This window comes from Neolamprologus multifasciatus, chromosome 19 (genome assembly GCF_963576455.1).
Source record: "Neolamprologus multifasciatus chromosome 19, fNeoMul1.2, whole genome shotgun sequence".
Taxonomy (NCBI): domain Eukaryota; kingdom Metazoa; phylum Chordata; class Actinopteri; order Cichliformes; family Cichlidae; genus Neolamprologus; species Neolamprologus multifasciatus.
The window spans coordinates 6,659,742-6,678,278 of NC_140457.1; the positions used below are offsets into that span (position 1 = coordinate 6,659,742).

The following is an 18,537-nucleotide window of genomic DNA, read 5'->3' on the forward strand; positions in this document are numbered from 1 at the left end:
TGTCTCTATAGATGATGTGTTTAAAGACAGTACTGCATATACTAGTGAATGAAATCCTGCCACTCTGTTTGATGCCGATGGCTTCGTAGAGATATGGACAAGGTGATATCCCCCGACATCCACAGCAACATTAGACAGATAGTGATAAAGTCCACATCAGGAGAAGGACTGTTGTAAGTCACATGTTTGTCAGCCTGGAGTCTGTGGTTTGCGTCATGTCTGAGCACTTTCTGTTTAACACTTTTGGTTTGTTTTCATTCAGTTGATCATTCTTTTAAATGGTAAGTACAGGGTTGGCAAGAAATAACTATTTTTGAGTTAAAAAAACAAAACAAAACCCTTTGAAATCAGAAAAGGGCACTGATATTGCTGCATGGAGTAAAGCTTGCTTTCCAGCAGTGACAATATCGAAAATGTTCAATGCATAACCTTACACAATTTCAACAGCCTGTAGAGGACCTTTCTGCTTTATTGTCCAGTTTAAATAGTTATCAGAACTCAAATATAACACACTAAATATCTGCATCTTCATCTTATTGATGTAGAAACCGAAGCTGTTCCATTACTGATGTCATTCAGTAATCTGTAGATTTTTCAGTTTCAAAATGTGCAACATTACTTAATTATAACATGACTGAAGTGGGGTCATGACTGACGTACAGTGATTTTATATTTCTATTCATTTTGTTATGAAAACGGACCAGCTTATTGAAAACGTTTGCAAACATACACGGAAATTAATATATATAAGGCAAAAACTGAGTTTGTACAATTCTAATAACCTTGAAAGTCAATATGTAGTATATCGAGGTCTGGGCCATGTGGAAGGCTAATCCATGGACGATAGTGTTCCATTGTGACTTTTTCTCTCCTGGTATGCTTTTACTGCATTGGCAATGTGTTTAGGATCATTTTCATGCTAAAACATGAGGCTGGAACGTTCCAGATGGTACTGCACGGTGGATCGAAATCTGATGGTACTTGATGGTGTTCACAGTTTCATCAATTTGACTAAATCCCCTACACTGGATGAAATGCAGCCCCAAACCATGAGAGACCCTCCACTGTGTTTTACAGATGGCTGTAGACACTAACTGAACTAAAACTTTTCATTATTTCTTAAGACATATCATCGCTTCATTGCAACAGCCTCCCTTCCATTGAGACTCTTTCTGATAAGGCCTTTCAGTAATTTGCATCTCTCAGGTCCCATGCCAGGTATTTGCTGGATTTGACTTTTGTCCAGATCAATGTGTAGACGAAAAAGGATTTTTTCAAACGCTACTGCTGTAATAAACGTTAACATCCTACCTTCTGTATGAGGAATGATTATATTATATAGCACTCCCCATAATATTCCTATTGTACATCAAAATTACCATTAACATTTGCCTCCTTTGATGCTTCCTTCCCCCACATTACATTACCTATCAATCACTTTTATGATGATCCTACTTTACTGCGGTGATTTAACCTATATCAACCGTTTTTCCACACTGTCCTGCCCTATCCTCCTTTCATTAAGCAAGATATTAATGCACCTGCAATTGAGGCCACTGGGTACTTGTAGTGATAATGCAATGTAAGAGATTGGTATACACATGGCCCTTTTCTTGCAGGCACGTGCAAAGACTGTACTCCTACAGAGTTCATGTGGAGAAAAACACATCAACATGAGGACATTACAGTCTGAATAATTATTGGCCAGAAAACACACATCCTGTAGCTCTCATATACATGAAGACAGCTGTTCTGGAACTGATGCTGTGAAAATACAATGTTAAGAAATCTGAGGCAGGAGGTTGATGGAAACCATAGAAAACTATAACTTTATAATTCCACTTACATACTAGTGAGAAAAAAGCTACCAGTCACTCAGAAAACTGCCACCTATGTTCTGTTCTGTGTGCTTTGTTCCTTCATCGTTGTTTTATTTTATGCCCTTTCAGTTAGCCAAATGTTCACTTTATTCAATTAATCAGAAAAAGGAGCTATTTTCACATCAGTCATCACTCATCAGTGCAGGCTGAGTCAGATTTATTGCAATGTCTTAGAAATCTATCTGCATTTATAAAGTAGACAGCAATTATTTGCAAACCTTCATCAATCCGTTTGGTAAGTTTAGGCTGTCTCTTTCCCTTACGTTGTTGTCACTCAGTGTTTGCAAAAATACACCTCAGTCAACAATGCTGCGCTGTTCCATCAGTGTTTCACAATTAGCGCTAAACTGGATAGAGAGTGCTGCAGTAATTACGTGCAAAAAGCCCTCCGACCCACGGTAACGACTTATTTGGCTCTTTCTCTTAAGGTGGTTAATTTTTCATTCTTCCATAATTGGTATACTTTTTTCATTTTTTCTACAAATAAATGTCCATACATTTATTTTTACACTGCGAAACCAACTTGAAGTGGATGAAGTATTATACAAAAAGATTTCATTTTCAAAGATTTCATGTGCTTGGACAACACCATCAGATGTGATGCAACATTAATGAAACTCAGACGGTCAAGCAGCTTTCAGGACTTTCAAAGCAAGCACTCTCTCCTTGGGTGAAGGCTGGAGCAAAACTTGTGTGATTGTGTTTGAGTTTGTCACAGCAACAAAATATTGCTACATGCAGAAGTTGCATAAGCTTAAAAATGTATTATTTTATCCTTTAGTTTGACACTTCAAACGACTAATTAATTGAGAAAAATGCTGACTGCACAGTGTAAGGACTATCTACTTGTTATGTGTGATATTATTAATTTCTAGGTCCCAATTTTTCAGAAATAAAAGTGTAGTTTTGGAGGGTCAGTGAAGTTACGTTATGTTATTTTAATGATTTGGCCTTTTGTGGCATTTGTGAAGCTCTAAACGTTGTTGGATAAGGGTTTAATTGTTCTTTAAAGAAGTACACAGGATGGATCAGTTAATCACATGACAAGACTAAGATTTTTTCCTCCCCAAAGAGCACGATCCTGAGCACAATCTCCACAATCCAATTTTTAGTTGCTCTGAAGCATTAATACTAGTGTGTAGAACACTATGAACACCGGGGGTTTGAATATACACTGAAAACTGAAATCTCTGTGTTCAAACCAATTACTTAATATTTTAATACGTTTAGAGACAAGAAACTAGCATGGACGTGGACAGTGACATTTTTTGCCTCAGTCCTTGAACACTTATTTTGAAATCAAACAATGGAGGTTAAAGTCTATATAAAGTCCTGGCTTTAGTATGAGCATGTTAATATAGTTAATAATATATAGAAAGTTCATGGGCAGGACAGAGCAGGCACACTTGGCTCCCCCTCCCCCTCTTATGTTTAGATGTTGCACTGTCACGTGACGTGACTTAGACGCTTTGGGCATTGTTAAGTTGTTTACATATTATTTATATTTTCACCAGTTGTTTTTTTGTTGTTGAGAATTTTAATTGTCATTTTTTTTATTATAGTTTCTCAACAGTACTTGTTTGTTTTAATTTGTTTACTGATTTGCGTGCACTCTTTATTTAAGATTTTTCTAAATAAAAAATTAATACTAAAGCATTTTCTATTCAATGATAAACTTCATCCTATTTATATGTCCTGGTTTTAATAATTTAATAATAAAAAAGGAAACATCACAAAAAACACTTAAGGTCATGAAAAGAAATTGAGATTTAGCAATACAATGACGCATCCACCTTATTTATTGAAAAGTATTAGTATCGGTATCGGTGATACTGACCCGTATTTACTTGGTATCGGATCGATACCCAAATATGCAGTATCACACACCACTACCTTCAGATCTTGTTTGCTGTATCTGTTTGACTGGGTCAGCCAAACAAAGATATTGGCTGAAAAGCGCTATCACTGCTTTCACTGTATGTTTACAATCACTCATTCTGCTGAATATCTCTCTCTCTCTCACTATATATGCATATATCCATTATTATTACTGTTGCATCACTTATGATTTATCATTATCATTTCGTTAGAGCATTTATTGAAGCTGTTGATGTTACACTAAAGTCTGTATTTCAGGTGTGAGCTGAATTACATAATAATCTTTCATTGCAGGTGCAACTGTAATCATGTTATACACATTGCATTTTTGTGCTAATTAAAGAGTTGAAGCTTAGTCAAGTTAATTAATGGTCTGAAGCTTCAGCCGACGCGATGTTCGACCGATCTATTGAGTAAAGTGACCCACAGCTATTGAAAGGATTGCATACATGCTTACAATTCACCACATATTATATAGGAATAGAATAAAGGCCTGTGTGCCCTCATGTTGCATTGGAGCCTGCCTGGTAACACATGACTCAAACGGAGTCAGGAAGTATGCTTCTGAAATGTCTTTGTTTGTCGAGTAAGGTCATGCACTGAGGTCAAGACACACACCCAGGCTGCCTGTATCTAGACTTGTTTTGCTTGAAACTGCAGAGTTGTTTTACCTGCGTACGTGACAGTTTAGTTCCACAGATAAGTGAAGTGCAGTAAGTGAAATAACAGGAAGCATCTGGCGGTGGCGGAGGAACAAAGGAAGGAACTGTTCTTCTTTAGAATATGTCCAGGGTGGAATTACTTGAACTGATGCAGGTCATTTATCTGTTTTGACGCGTGTTGCTCGTCATCAATTATGTTATATGTATGACTGCTCATTTATTGTTCGAAGAAGATCGATGCTGTTTGAGTGATCGTGCTCGGCTTCCCACATATATGTGCTTAAATAAAATCATTGTTTTGACGCACAATGGACCTCCAGTCGTCTGTCTTTTACCTCAAATCACGAATCAGGACAATATATATATATATATATATATGTATATATAAATATATATATATATATATATATATATATATGTATATATAAATATATATATATATATATGTATATATATATGTATATATAAATATATATATATATATATGTATATATATATGTATATATATATATATGTATATATATATATATATATATATATATGTATATATAAATATATATATATATATATATATATATATATATATATATACATATATATATATATATATGTATATTCATATATATATATACATATATAAATATATATATGCATGCTACTTCATGCCCAAATTAGCATGGAAATAATTACTTTTGAAGCCTTGGAATTTAGGATGGACATTAGTACATTCAATCATTTTTCCCTGTATGTTAAACCTGCATTTTAATGTAGAATCCATTATTGTATTCTGAGCTGAATGTCTCCAGCTTCAGGGAAATGTAAAAATGAATAAAAATGTATAATGAAGCCTAATAAGATCCAAGCTACCTTGCAGTTAGAAAGACCCTGGTAAATGACTAATGTGTACAGGGATTTTTTTTGTTTCCTACTTGACTAACCTTGTGCTAAATGCCCAGACAACCAAATTGGGCAAACATGTCAAAACACGGCATTAAAATTCAAAGGCAAAGGCACAGATTTGCAATTAGTAACCTGACTGACTCTTCCGATGTTTGTGGGTGGCTTTTCTTGCTTTGTTTTAACCCTCTCTCTTTTTTTTATAATAAGAGTCTTCCCATCAGAGAAGAAATGTGGGGAGTTTAGCTGAGCGAGTGCACAATGGCAGGGATGGTGTGGGAGGATGGCAGTCTCTGACTACAAATGAGAGCGCACACAACACACAGCCTAATCTGTCACACATGTAATGAGCACATCTCTGCTTTGCTCCCTTAAGGACACACACACACACACACACACACACACACACACACACACACACACACACACACACAGACACACACACACACACACACACTCATGTTAATGCACACTCCCATTCACGTGAAGCCAAAGCTGGAGGGATGCATATAGCATGATATTCATATGATCCCAGTCCCCTTAAGAGATTAGACACACAAACACCAAGAAACCCCTTCATAGAGGCAAGGTGAGCTCAGCTCTTTGTATTACCACATTCTACAGACACTTTCCCTAAAAAGAACAGATATGTTAATAAAGCCACCCATGGATACGACCACACATACCAAGTATTAAGTGGTGAAGCGGGTATTGTTATGGCCTCTGTCGCCCTGTTGCTCTCAGTGTGAAACGCAGATCTCACAAAAGCCTTCATTGAAAAGGCAGCGTGAGAGGGCCACAGACCTGGTGTTAATTAAGGATTACTCGCACCATAAGATAATACTAACGCATTAACTTTGACTGCTGCAAAAGTAAATTACACATGGTAGTAACAAACTGCACTGCAAAAAACAGGTCTTAAAAACTAGAAGAAGAAAAGAAAGAAGAAAATTATCTGTAACAGGAAAAATGTGATGGTTCACTTACACTCATCCATGGTTTACAATGTATTTGAAGAAATGTTAATGTTACAAGGCATTTGTGCCGACTGTGAGTACAAATATGTGCTGTGAAATATACCCAGCATTCATCGCGGTTATGATACCTGTGAATAATGTAATGAAGACAAAACTCTGAATGGTTTCCATTCATAAATCTTTAGTTTTACAAAGATCATAAAGTCACTCTAAACATCACTATGTACTGCCACTGTAGCAGTAGCCCACTGCACTAATGGTGTCACATCTTTACTAGGCCTACATGCAGATAAATAAAATGCAGCATTAACCAAGCAACTGTAAATATAATGGAACAAACTCAAGGTTAACACAGCATAATATCAAATTTAAAACTCTTGCTAAAATACATAAACCTGGTAAATATATCCCTCTCGCCTGCTCTAACATTGTGCTTAAAACAAAGAAATGCAGTTGTACTGCCTAACCTTCCTTTGATAAAATGGACCAATATTCAGTTTAAATACACTAAAGTACCAGGGGGAATTTCACTTTTCTATATAACTGGCCAGATTGTCACATTTGGTTTTTTTTTTCCATTAAGGTGTGTCTTCTTTACATGTATAAGGGTAATATGCTAGAAAAGAGAAAAACATCAACAAAGCAGTTTTGTACCTGTCAGTGTTGAAACAGCAAGCGCAACAACTTCTAAATCTTATGAGTGAATAAACACAGACGCAATCTTTAAAATAAGTAAACGCTCCAAAATAAAATGTCCTGATAAGAAGAGATGTCAGACAAAAAACAAGCACACATTGTCTTGAATGAAGATATTTCATCTCAGCTTTTTGAACTCCACAGTAAAACACATTTTGGTGGTTTCTAATTCCCTCAAATCATCAACAAAAATTGAATTAACCACAGAGAAAGGAATCCTAACACTTCTGCCCAATTGTAGTTGTATAGAAATGGGCTTACCCTGTGATGCGCGGGAGAGTGTCGGTTGAGAAGAGGGAGAGGGGGGACTTGTCTCGCATTATAAGCCAAACAGTGTACTGCCCACTTTGCCTGGGGTGGAAGAACACAGCCATGTCCAGGCTACAAGGACCTTGTCCCCCCCATAGCCAAGGACTGAGCACCCAGGGGCCTCCAAACGCTGAACTGTTCACCCAGAGAAACTCACCTGAGGGAGAGAGGAAAAGCAAACAAGTGTAAAACCAAGACTAGAGATTGACTAAATGCATGAGTACAAAAGCTTGAAAACGATATGGAATCTTGCATGCATGATATGATGTTGTAGCATGTATCGAGAAGATTTATGGGAAGTAGAACGAGATAGTTTTAAGACCACATCTGAGTCTAGCCCTTGAAGAAAATTAATAAAATAACGCTGCTTTGAAAATAAGCTGTCAGTGACACCCTGTGCACAAAAAAGTCAAGCAGGGGGGAAAAGGAAAAAAATCAAAGAGATTTTTTTATAGCTTTGATATTCAATTTCCCTTTCTATTAAGCTCACTCAAGGAAGAAGTTGATCAGAAGCACAAAGTTTGGTATCTGTGTGTGTGTGTGTGTGGCAAAGCGGCACAAAGAAACATCCATTTTTAACAGGCTCAGTTAAGTAAAGTATTGTTAATGAGGAGATTATTAAAAAAAATTCAAACCAAAAATTTTAAATAAGAAGGAATAACTGATTTTCTGTTGTTCACACAAAGTATTCAAGGTCAATTTGCCTTTATTTAGCTGTTTATTCTGTTTGGTGTATCAGGAAGAGTTGCAGAAATACATCTGGATTTTTTTTAAAGTATTGTAGTATGTGCCCTTCATTTTATTTATTTTTTATTGTTTCATTATCTAGGTAGTACTTCAATCCCTAGATAATGGCACTAGTTGCTTCCCAGGGTTATTGAAACATGCTTCTCCAACGGGGTCACGTGTGTCTCTCTGCGTTGGTTAGACACTGAACTTAAACAGCTTTTTGCTATTAGTCATCTACAGGGTGGGCCATTTATATGGATACACCGTAATAAAATGGGAATGGTTGGTGATATTAAAGTCCTGTTTGTGGCATTAGTATATGTGAGGGGGCAAACTCCTCAAGATGGGTGGTGACCATGGTGGCCATTTAGAAGTCGGCCATCTTGGAAAAAACTTTTGTTTTTTTCAATAGGAAGAGGGCCATGTGACACATCAAACTTATTGGTAATGTCACAAGAAAAACAATGGTGTGCTTGGTTTCAATGTAACTTTATTCTTTCATGAGTTATTGACAAGTTTCTCACCACTTATAAAATGTGTTCAATGTGCTGCCCATTGTGTTGGATTGTCAATGCAACCCTCTTCTCCCACTCTTCACACACTGATAGCAACACCGCAGGAGAAATGCCAGCACAGGCATCCAGTATCCATAGTTTCAGGTGCTGCACATCTCGTATCTTCACACCATAACAATTGCCTTCAGATGACCCCAAAGATAAAAGTCTAAGGGGGTCAGATCGGGAGACCTTGGGGGCCATTCAACTGGCCCACGACGACCAATCCACTTTCCAGGAAACTGTTCATCTAGGAATGCTTGGACCTGGCACCCATAATGTGGTGGTGCACCATCTTGCTGGAAAAACTCCGGGAACGTGTTAGCTTCAGTGCATAAAGAGGGAAATACATCATCATGTAGCAATTTCTAATATCCAGTGGCCTTGAGGTTTCCATTGATGAAGAATGGACCCACTATCGTTGTACTCCATATACCACACCAAACCATCACTTTTGTTGTTCCAACAGTCTTGGAGGGATCCATCCAATGTGGGTTAGTGTCAGACCAATAGCGGTGGTTTTGTTTGTTAACTTCACCATTCACATAAAAGTTTGCCTCATCACTGAACAAAATCTTCTTCGTGAACTGAGGGTCCTGTTCCAATTTTTGTTTTGCCCATTCTGCAAATTCTGTGCGCCGATCTGGGTCATCCTCGTTGAGATGCTGCAGTAGCTGGACTTTGTAAGGGTGCCATTTGTGAGTAGCTAATATCTGCCGAAGGGATGTTCGACTAATGCCACTCTCCGGTGACATGCGGCGAGTGCTACGCTGTGGGCTCTTGTTGAATGAAGCTAGGACAGCCACTGATGTTTCTTCATTAGTGACAGTTTTCTTGCGTCCACATTTTGGCAAATCCAACACTGAACCAGTTTCACGAAACTTAGCAAGCAGTTTGCTAACAGTAGCATGGGAGATGGGTGGTCTCGTAGCGTGTCTTGCATTGAAATCTGCTGCAATCACCCGGTTACTGCGTTCACCAGATATCAACACAATTTCAATCCGCTTCTCACGTGTTAACCTCTTCGACATGTCAATGGCTGTGAACACAGAGAAACTTGTAAATAACTCATGAAAGAATAAAGTTACATTGAAACCAAGCACACCATTGTTTTTCTTGTGACGTTACCAATAAGTTTGATGTGTCACATGGCCCTCTTCCTATTGAAAAAACAAAAGTTGTATCCAAGATGGCTGACTTCTAAATGGCCACCATGGTCACCGCCCATCTTGAGGAGTTTTCCCTCTCACATATACTAATGTGCCACAAACAGGACTTTAATATCACCAACCATTCCCCTGTTATTATGGTGTGTCCATATAAATGGTCCACCCTGTACACAGTTTTTGCATTGGAACACATTAACAGAACAGATGTTTCCTAAAATCTTTAAAATTGATTTCAAAGCCTAAATCTAGCTTATTTAGTCTTAACTAAGTGCCAAATGGTACAAACTGTATGAATCTGCAATTAGGTAGCAGCCAAACATCTGACGCCACAAGTCAAGATGTTTCTAGTTTGCTTTTGTTTGTCTGGAAGTGCACCGATGCCACTTTCGTTCAAACCTGAAAACGAAAGTTATCGCAGCACTATTCACAAGCATTCTAAAGAATGTGTAGTCGTGTGAGTATGTTTAGGTTTCTCAGTTATTATAAGTGTTCAGTTGCGTTTGAGGTGACTGTGGAAGAAAGTAATTGTCAGTTGGTACTTGTTGATCTTTGAGGTGCGTTTTGGCTCATTATCGTGCTGCAGTATGACTCCTTGTCCATAAAGAGGCACGGCAGAAGGTGGAGCATGCCTTTCAAAAATGCAGTACTGCTTCTTCTGAGTCACAGTGTAGTACATGATTGACTATGGATAAGAAAGGTATCATCCCCTCTCTTATCTTTGTCTCCTTACATTCACCGTTCTGTTAATGCCAATAATTTCTAATATGGATTCAACAATAAATATGATCTCCGTCCATCATCTACTCATGTATCCATCCAAAGCATTTCCCTTTGTAAATCTGGTGTGATGTCTTACTCTAAAAAAGGTTTTTAAAAAACCTTGGAAACCTTCATTTCACACGGAGAGAGTCTATCTTCACTAGAAGCTTTTACTTAGTAATTTATCCTCACTAAAATGATGCTGCTTAGCCAGCAATGTTCTGCTGGAACCTTGAGGCACAGCCACATTTATAGCAGGTGAACAATGGCTGTAGTTGAATAAGTCTCTGGTGAGTCAGTCAAATCCACCCCAGTGCCATCCAAACGCTGCTTTATTGGAAGGATGCAAGTCAAGGGAATCAAACGTTTTGCAGAAAGCAGGGAAAATGGGCTACAACATGCTACAATTTGGCTGAAATACACTTTTAAATATTTCTAAACCCTCAAAACTTTGTATTTCTGGTATTAATGGCGGATACTTTTTCAAAGCTTTTTCTGTCCTTCTCAGCAAGGGAATAATTCTATTTCATGTTTATTAGAGAGGTCATAGTGGGTGGTGGTAGTGCCTACAGAATTATCCTTCTCTGATAACAAATGCCTTCCCCTATCCCATGGGGCTGTTGAAAAAAACTGGATAATTTGAAGGCCTTCACATTGGAGTGCTCCAGTTAAGCCTCATTTGCTCTGCTTTCCACATTTGAATGCTTCTTACACAGAGGGTCCAGACAATTTGGCAAGGACAGTATGAATGCTTACAACAAGTTTCAGGCAATGTGGACTGAATGCATTTTCTACACACCAAACAGCAATCTGATATAAAGGTTTTAAGACTTAGCCTGGAAGGGTTTTGGGCCCGAAGGCAGAAAACTATTAACTCTCCTTTCCCAGTTCTAATAAGATGGAGAAATACCTGTTTGGGAGCAATTACTGGTAGGGCACAAATTATAATGGCAAAGTGCAAAGCAAAGACTGTAATTCGGTTAGTAGAGTTCAGCTTTAGCTTTACCCCTAAATACTGCTGCCTAACAGAGTTTGATAGTCTTATTTAATGCATCACAATATCCGCTTCCTCTGACTGTCTTCCCAAATTTGCATAGTGCAACATCATCATTGACGGGGTATTAAGCAGATGGGATCACTGAACTGTTTATATTGAGAGAAAAAAAACATCACAAGACAAAGCATTAGGCAAGATTTGTGTTTGTTTGTTACATATGTTGTTCCACTGCTGGATGCTAATATTTAAAATGAGCCGGGTGAAAAAAATGCCTGGATCCACGAATATAAATCATGCAAAGCTAATCTAGTATGTCCGAGACTAGAAATCCTGTGTTTGTAAATCAGCATAATTAGCATTATGTGCTCTTTAAATCAGCAGCAATTGCACGTTTAAACACGGAGCAGTGAACACAGCTCTTATTTGGCCTGACAATGTTAAATCATAACAAATATAAAGTTAGTTCTCTTGAAAGATAACCTGCAATTATAAGATAAGAACTGTGATCCAACGGTCCTTTTACTCTGTTTGTTTTTCTTTCAGTGTATTTCATAATTAAATTGCGTACGGACGGCCCGAGAGCTGCTTGAGGCATCATAAACAAACACACTGATGTGACTGTTGTGCATTCAATGTTGTCAGCGTCGGGGTAGAAAACTTGTTATCAAGTCTTTTTAAAAACACTAATTATCAACTGCAGCATGTATGCTTTTATCTGTTAGTAGCTAATAGATATAGGAATATATCCAAGATCAAGCTATGACACTAGAAACTTGCTTTATTTATTTATTTTTTTAATCAAAGTTGTCCTTTTTGTACTGTTTTCTTATCCATGATCGTAATAATTTTGCATGTAAACACGCTTTAAAAATGTAAACTATTCCTCATTAGAATTTTATTCATCTAGGAGAGTCCAAGAATAAAATATATATGTCAAAATCTAACATTTAAGACTTCAAGAAAATGAAAATGAAAATAACTTTATGAAAATTACAACTTTTCTCAAGAGCTATTCAAATTCATTCATCTTATCTTAATGACCTTGTAGTACCATATCACCCTATCAGAGCACTTCGCTCTCGCTCTGCAGGCCTACTTGTTGTTCCTAGAGTATTTAAAAGTAGAATGGGAGGGAGAGCCTTCAGTTTTCAGGCCCCTCTTCTGTGGAACCAGCTTCCAGTTTGGATTCGGGAGACAGACACTATCTCTACTTTTAAGATTAGGCTTAAAACTTTCCTTTTTGCTAAAGCATATAGTTAGGGCTGGACCAGGTGACCCTGAATCCTCCCTTAGTTATGCTGCAATAGATGTAGGCTGCCGGGGGATTCCCATGATGCATTGAGTTTTTCCTTTCCAGTCACCTTTCTCACTCACTATGTATTAACAGACCTCTCTGTATTGAATCATATCTGTTATTAATCTCTGTCTCTCTTCCACAGCATGTCTTTTATCCTGTCTTCCTTCTCTCACCCCAACCGGTCGCAGCAGATGGCCGCCCCTCCCTGAGCCTGGTTCTGCCGGAGGTTTCTTCCTGTTAAAAGGGAGTTTTTCCTTCCCACTGTCGCCAAAGTGCTTGCTCATAGGGGGTCATATGATTGTTGGGCTTTTCTCTGTATCTATGAAGCGCCTTGAGGCGACATTTGTTGTGATTTGGCGCTATATAAATAAAATTGAATTGAATTGAATTGAATAATGGAGAAACAACCCTCATTCCTAAAACAACTGAAAGACTCGGTAACTAGAAAGAACTCTTCAGTAACCATCAATCGATACACTTTGATTTTAACCCACACTACCACTAGTGCTCTACTTGACCTATTATTCTTTGCAAATCGAGTTTCTTGTAGGCAATTTCTTATTTATCCGTGAAGTTCGACCTCAGTGACACCAGCTTAATCTGCAGTGCCTCTAAACTGGTACTTGATTGCTGCCCCTGCGATGAGGAAGACAAGCCCCAAAACACAGAAGCAAGAAACATTTCAATCCAAAGTGAAAGGTCTATTCTGTATCATTGAATCAAGCTGGTAAACAATTTTCTCCCCCTCTCTCTCTGTGCAGTTACCGATTCAATCAACGGAGGCTCTTGTTGACATAGCATACCAAATCCAACTGTTGGAGAGAACAGAATTCCCTCAGATAATAAAATTGCAGCTAAAAGCCTGAGAGAAGGAGGAAAACAAACAATTCAGATTGTATTCTCTGCCAAATCCTCTTATAACATAATGCATTTACCCAGGGCCAGCACAGGATTTCTGGGGTCCCAACAATTTGACTGACAAACATTTTAATTTACAAGCCATTCATCTGATCAACACGGTGACACAGCTTCCACAGTAGCAAAATGGTGTTAAAGTATGTTCTGCATGCTGATAAAAAGCTATCTTGTGATAGTGTATTGTTGGTGGTTTCTTCAATAAAACTGTTTACTGCCGCAGAGATTTCAAATTTAAATCTGGTGTGCTGTTATGGTGAAAGGGGACGACATCAGTAAAATTGCAATCAGGGACTGCGATTCACTGGCAGGGCTGAAAATTCCCTCTACATCACACAAAAATTACTTACTTGACCGAGATGGCATGTGTATTGTGTTGGGTTTCTGAGAACATCAAGACAATATCTTCTCATTTTTCCACCATATTGTTATCTATAAATGTACTATAAGGCAATATCATGCAGTCCAGTGCCACAAACATTCCAGTCTTGTAATGGTGAAGAACCTGTCCAAAAACTTCAGCATCCAAATCAGGATCAGGATGAAACACAGGAATACAAAAGTTAATCTTTCTAAGTTGGGCCAAGCACAACTTCTAGTATAATGACATGTAAATCCACTCAAACAGCCTGAGTAATATAGCTACCAAGCAAACCAGACTAATCACATAACCTCCTCCTTCCCCCAGGCAAAACTGCTTTTTAGTAATCATCATGAACCATTATAGAAAGTGTAAAAAGATGAATCACTCTCAGTTTTTTCTTCAGGGATTCGGAAGAAGAAGCAAGAAAAAGAAGATTTTTAAACATTATTTTGGGACAAATGCGAAAAAGAAATCCCACTCACACTGTGTTAGGGGAGTTATTAAACATTATTAACGTTATTAAACATGTGAGTGGAATTATATGTCTATACAGTGTCTGTTTGTGTTTGTCAACTAAATGTTAATCATACTGATTTTATTGTAGGTTACCTTATAGTGCACATAACACCAATAGCTCTCTGCTTTCTTATGCAGAAACATCCCAGTTGCACTTAAAGCTTTCACTGTGCTGTTTCAGGACTGCACAGAGCTCGCATGTATGACAGACAGATTTTAATGCAAAACTGGACCAAAAATATTCAATAATGAATGATTAATAATACAACCAACCGGATGAAGACCTAATGCTTTAAAACACCAAGTGTAAACATGGTAAACACACGATGTGTCCTCTCCTTTTAATAAGAATGAAAATAATGTGAGTAAAAAAATAACACAAATCTGAATAAGTGAACATGAAATGTTCACAGGCATGCTGCTCATTCTGGGTGCAACTCAGTGTGAAGTTTAATGTGCGTAAAAGAACAAAAAAAACATCATGCGTGGGAGTACAAAGCAAACCACAGTTTTGTTTTGATTTTTTTTTCCTGGGCTACATGGTTTAAAAAGGAAATGGCTTATTGTGACTATGCAGGGGCATGCAGAAAAGATGCCAATGGAATAACGCGGATAGAAAACACTTGCAATTCAATTTGAGTGACTTTATTCTTATTTCAAATGGTGCGTTTGTGTGTTTTTCTTTAACAAAGGTAAAGAAAAACATTGCATTTGTTCATTACTCCAGTTTGCTGTGTGGCAAACACTAACTCCTCTGCCCTCTAAGCTACAACTAAAACATAAAAACAGTTCAGATAAGCAGTATTTATAAAGGTTATCATGAGAGTGTGAAAAGGTAGATGGGATGTGAGACAGGACACAGTTTTTTTTAAATGTAAATTTTGTTAACTCTATTAGCTTAGTTTTGGGACCTCCCCACACATACATGGAAAGGAGTATGGAGAGTTGCAGCTCTGGGTCTCAAGACCCAGATCAAGAACAGTAGACTCCAGTGACAACTGGTATGACATCGATTTTGTCAGAAACAGCATTAAAGAAGGAGGTGAAGTGGAGGTGGGTTGCAAAGCAGCTAACAAATGTGTGGACAGGCTCCAGTAGCTTAAAAATAGCACAAACTGGATGTGTAAAGTGTTGGCTGAGCCATTAGCTGATGTGAGCTGACACTCAGATGAGCTGATCTGCCAAGATTGCAGCTGAGCTTGATTTGTTGCCTGCTGGAACAGTGTGTTGAATTATTGGTGAAAGCTATCAGAAGTGCAGGACAATTAAACAAACACACACACAAAAAAAAAATCAATATAGACAAAGTGATTTATTTCTACACCAGAACTGACTGTTCTGTTGACCAGCTGATCTTATTTGTTGGAACCAATTTGTACTAGAATGCAGTGCAATCACAAAATACCTCACTTTCATAGGCAGAACAAAATATTTCCCCAAACCAAGGCAAAATACCTCGAACACAGTAACATAATGACTGACATACAGGTCATTTTAAACATATAAATATATTGTAATGCTTTTGAGAAACAACATTTATTTATTTAAAAAATATTATTATATTATATATATTAGTAGTCATAATAACACAACATAATAATCACAATCACAGTCTAACTCTGCAGAATGTCAGCGAAATTGTTATTTTGGCATCAAAAGCAATCAAGGAGATAACAGCTGATCACCTTTAATTTATAACAACAAAATTAGTCTTTGGAGAATTAATGGGAAAAACAGCCCTCAAACTTTTGACAGAACACAGAAACTGGAAGAAGACCTCATTAACCACTGGAAACAAACATCCTTTGATCATCATAGTCAAGTGCCATGGTTTTGTCTTTTACATTGTCATGCACATTTCAACATGATTTCCCTATAAAAATGACACACAGAGTAAAATGTAAGAAGGAAATTATCAAGCACATGTGGCTTTTTATCCCATAAATCTTTAATACCCTTTAAATAATCCAATATCTACTTGTAACCACGATACATATTTAACAAGTTTAATACAGTATTTTCTGTGTACCTTCTGTTCACTCTTTTAAGCCCACCTCACGTATTTAAGTTGTTGTTTTAATCATCTTTGATTGAATGCAGTAATTTAATTTTGGTAAGGATTTTCACAGCAAACGAACGTGACATTTTACTTAAGCAGAGGTTATTAGGCTCCAGTTTTTGGAGTGCTATAGTTATTACCAGGAACTCTGACACCTTTATTATTTCAAGTTGATTTATTTTAATTTCAAGGCACTCAACCACACTGAGAATAGTGAATTGATTGATTTACTTTGCATCATTAATTAATTAATTGATTAATTAATTAATTCAGAACTGGAAGCTTTGATGCTGACAATGCAACAATAACAATGCAAAATTAATATATCTTGCATTTTGGTGTTTGGCAGAGTTTTGCTACTGGGAACGTGGATTATCAATCTAAATCTTTAGGATTCACCACTATGCACGAAAAGGCCTCTAAAAATAATCAAGAAAAGCAAGATTAAAAAAGTTAATTCTGAATATGAAATTATTATTCTTAAGAGGGATCACTCTATAAGCTGATAGTGCTGTGATGGAGACATTTTAGGGTTTTGTCTAGTGGCAAGGCTCGTTTTATTCTTGATTGCATTTTAGTTACCATAATGTCTGCTGTCCAAGTAAAAGTCAATCTTTAAGGAGTGTTTGATTTAATGAGACTAATACATTAAACAGAACAATAAAATGGCCTCATAAATCTTAACAACACTGGTGTCACAGTCACCGCTTCTTCTTCTTCTTCCGTGTACTAATCATTGCACTAGTCATTGTCACTAGTCCACTTAAAAGGTATTTGCTATTGTAGCGGGTCCACCAATCATTTCAAACTGTATTTCATATTTTTAAATATCCACAAAGCATTTAAAGACAGTAAGATGTACACGTATACAAAAAAAAGAAAAAGTTCACGTGGTGCATGATAAATAACTTTTGCTAAGGCAAAAAGTAGACAGCCAAACATCATCTTAATTGTTATCTAAAGCAAATCTGTCTAAACACTGTGAAATTTGAAGGAAATTAAGAAATGCAACAGCTCAACCTCAAAGACACACCTGTTTAAAAGTAATTTTCACAGCAGGGACTTTTAAATGGCTTTCTACTTTCAAGTATTCAGAAGTACAGCATAAACATCTTTCTGTTCCTTAAAAAGCCAAACAAACAAACCAAAAAACTCAACAAAATACATGTAGCAGGATTTTTTTCTTTTTTTTTTTTTGCAGTGGGGAAGAATTTATTTGAAGAAAAACACTTAAAAGGGAAGTCAAAAGCATAAGTGGGGAAACCAATCAAAGCACAGTGTGTTACCTTACTGCTTCTGTTTTATTTTTTTTTATTTTTTTTATTTTTTTAAAAATATTTTATGATTTGCAAGCATGTTTTATTAACAGTAGAACATAAAAAATATCAAATGTTTGAACTGAGAAAATGTCTCACTTTAAAACAAAAGTAAGCTAATTTTGAATGTGATTGGCAGCAACATGTATTTTTTTTTTTTAACTTTTTTAATTTCACCTGTTGAGAATGAAAAAAGAAAACAAGCAGAAGAAAACAAGAGCAATAGAATAAACAACATCACGATGATATATGGGAATATAACTGTAAATACTAAATATTAAACATTATTGTGCAGCACGTAAGATCGACAGCACACAGTGTGCTTTGAGGTAGGAGCCAAAAAGGGTGTAGTTTGTGTGTGTGAGCACCCGTGTGTTCACCTGTGAGCATGAACGCGCTTGTTTTTAAAAGGTTCCTACATGTAATAATCTGCTAGAGGGTGTGGGGGGCCACAGCCCCGTCCTCCAGGGCATGAAGCAGGTATGGAGGAGATCAAGACTCCAGACATCCAGAGGCCCCCAGAACACAAGAGACCAAGGAAGACTAACAGAGGGGCAGCCGCG

The 18,537-nt window shown here is 37.2% G+C and overlaps 1 protein-coding gene across 5 annotated transcripts in view; it reads right to left on the minus strand.

Moving 5' to 3' along the window:
• alk (ALK receptor tyrosine kinase) overlaps positions 1–18,537 on the minus strand; it is a 395,764-nt gene that overhangs the window by 152,611 nt on the left and 224,616 nt on the right. For all 5 annotated transcript variants that reach the window (XM_085143592.1, XM_085143587.1, XM_085143590.1 and 2 more), the window contains exon 4: positions 7,252–7,456. In XM_085143592.1, coding sequence (XP_084999718.1) covers positions 7,252–7,456 — 205 coding nt within the window. The remainder of the gene's footprint in view (positions 1–7,251; positions 7,457–18,537) is intronic.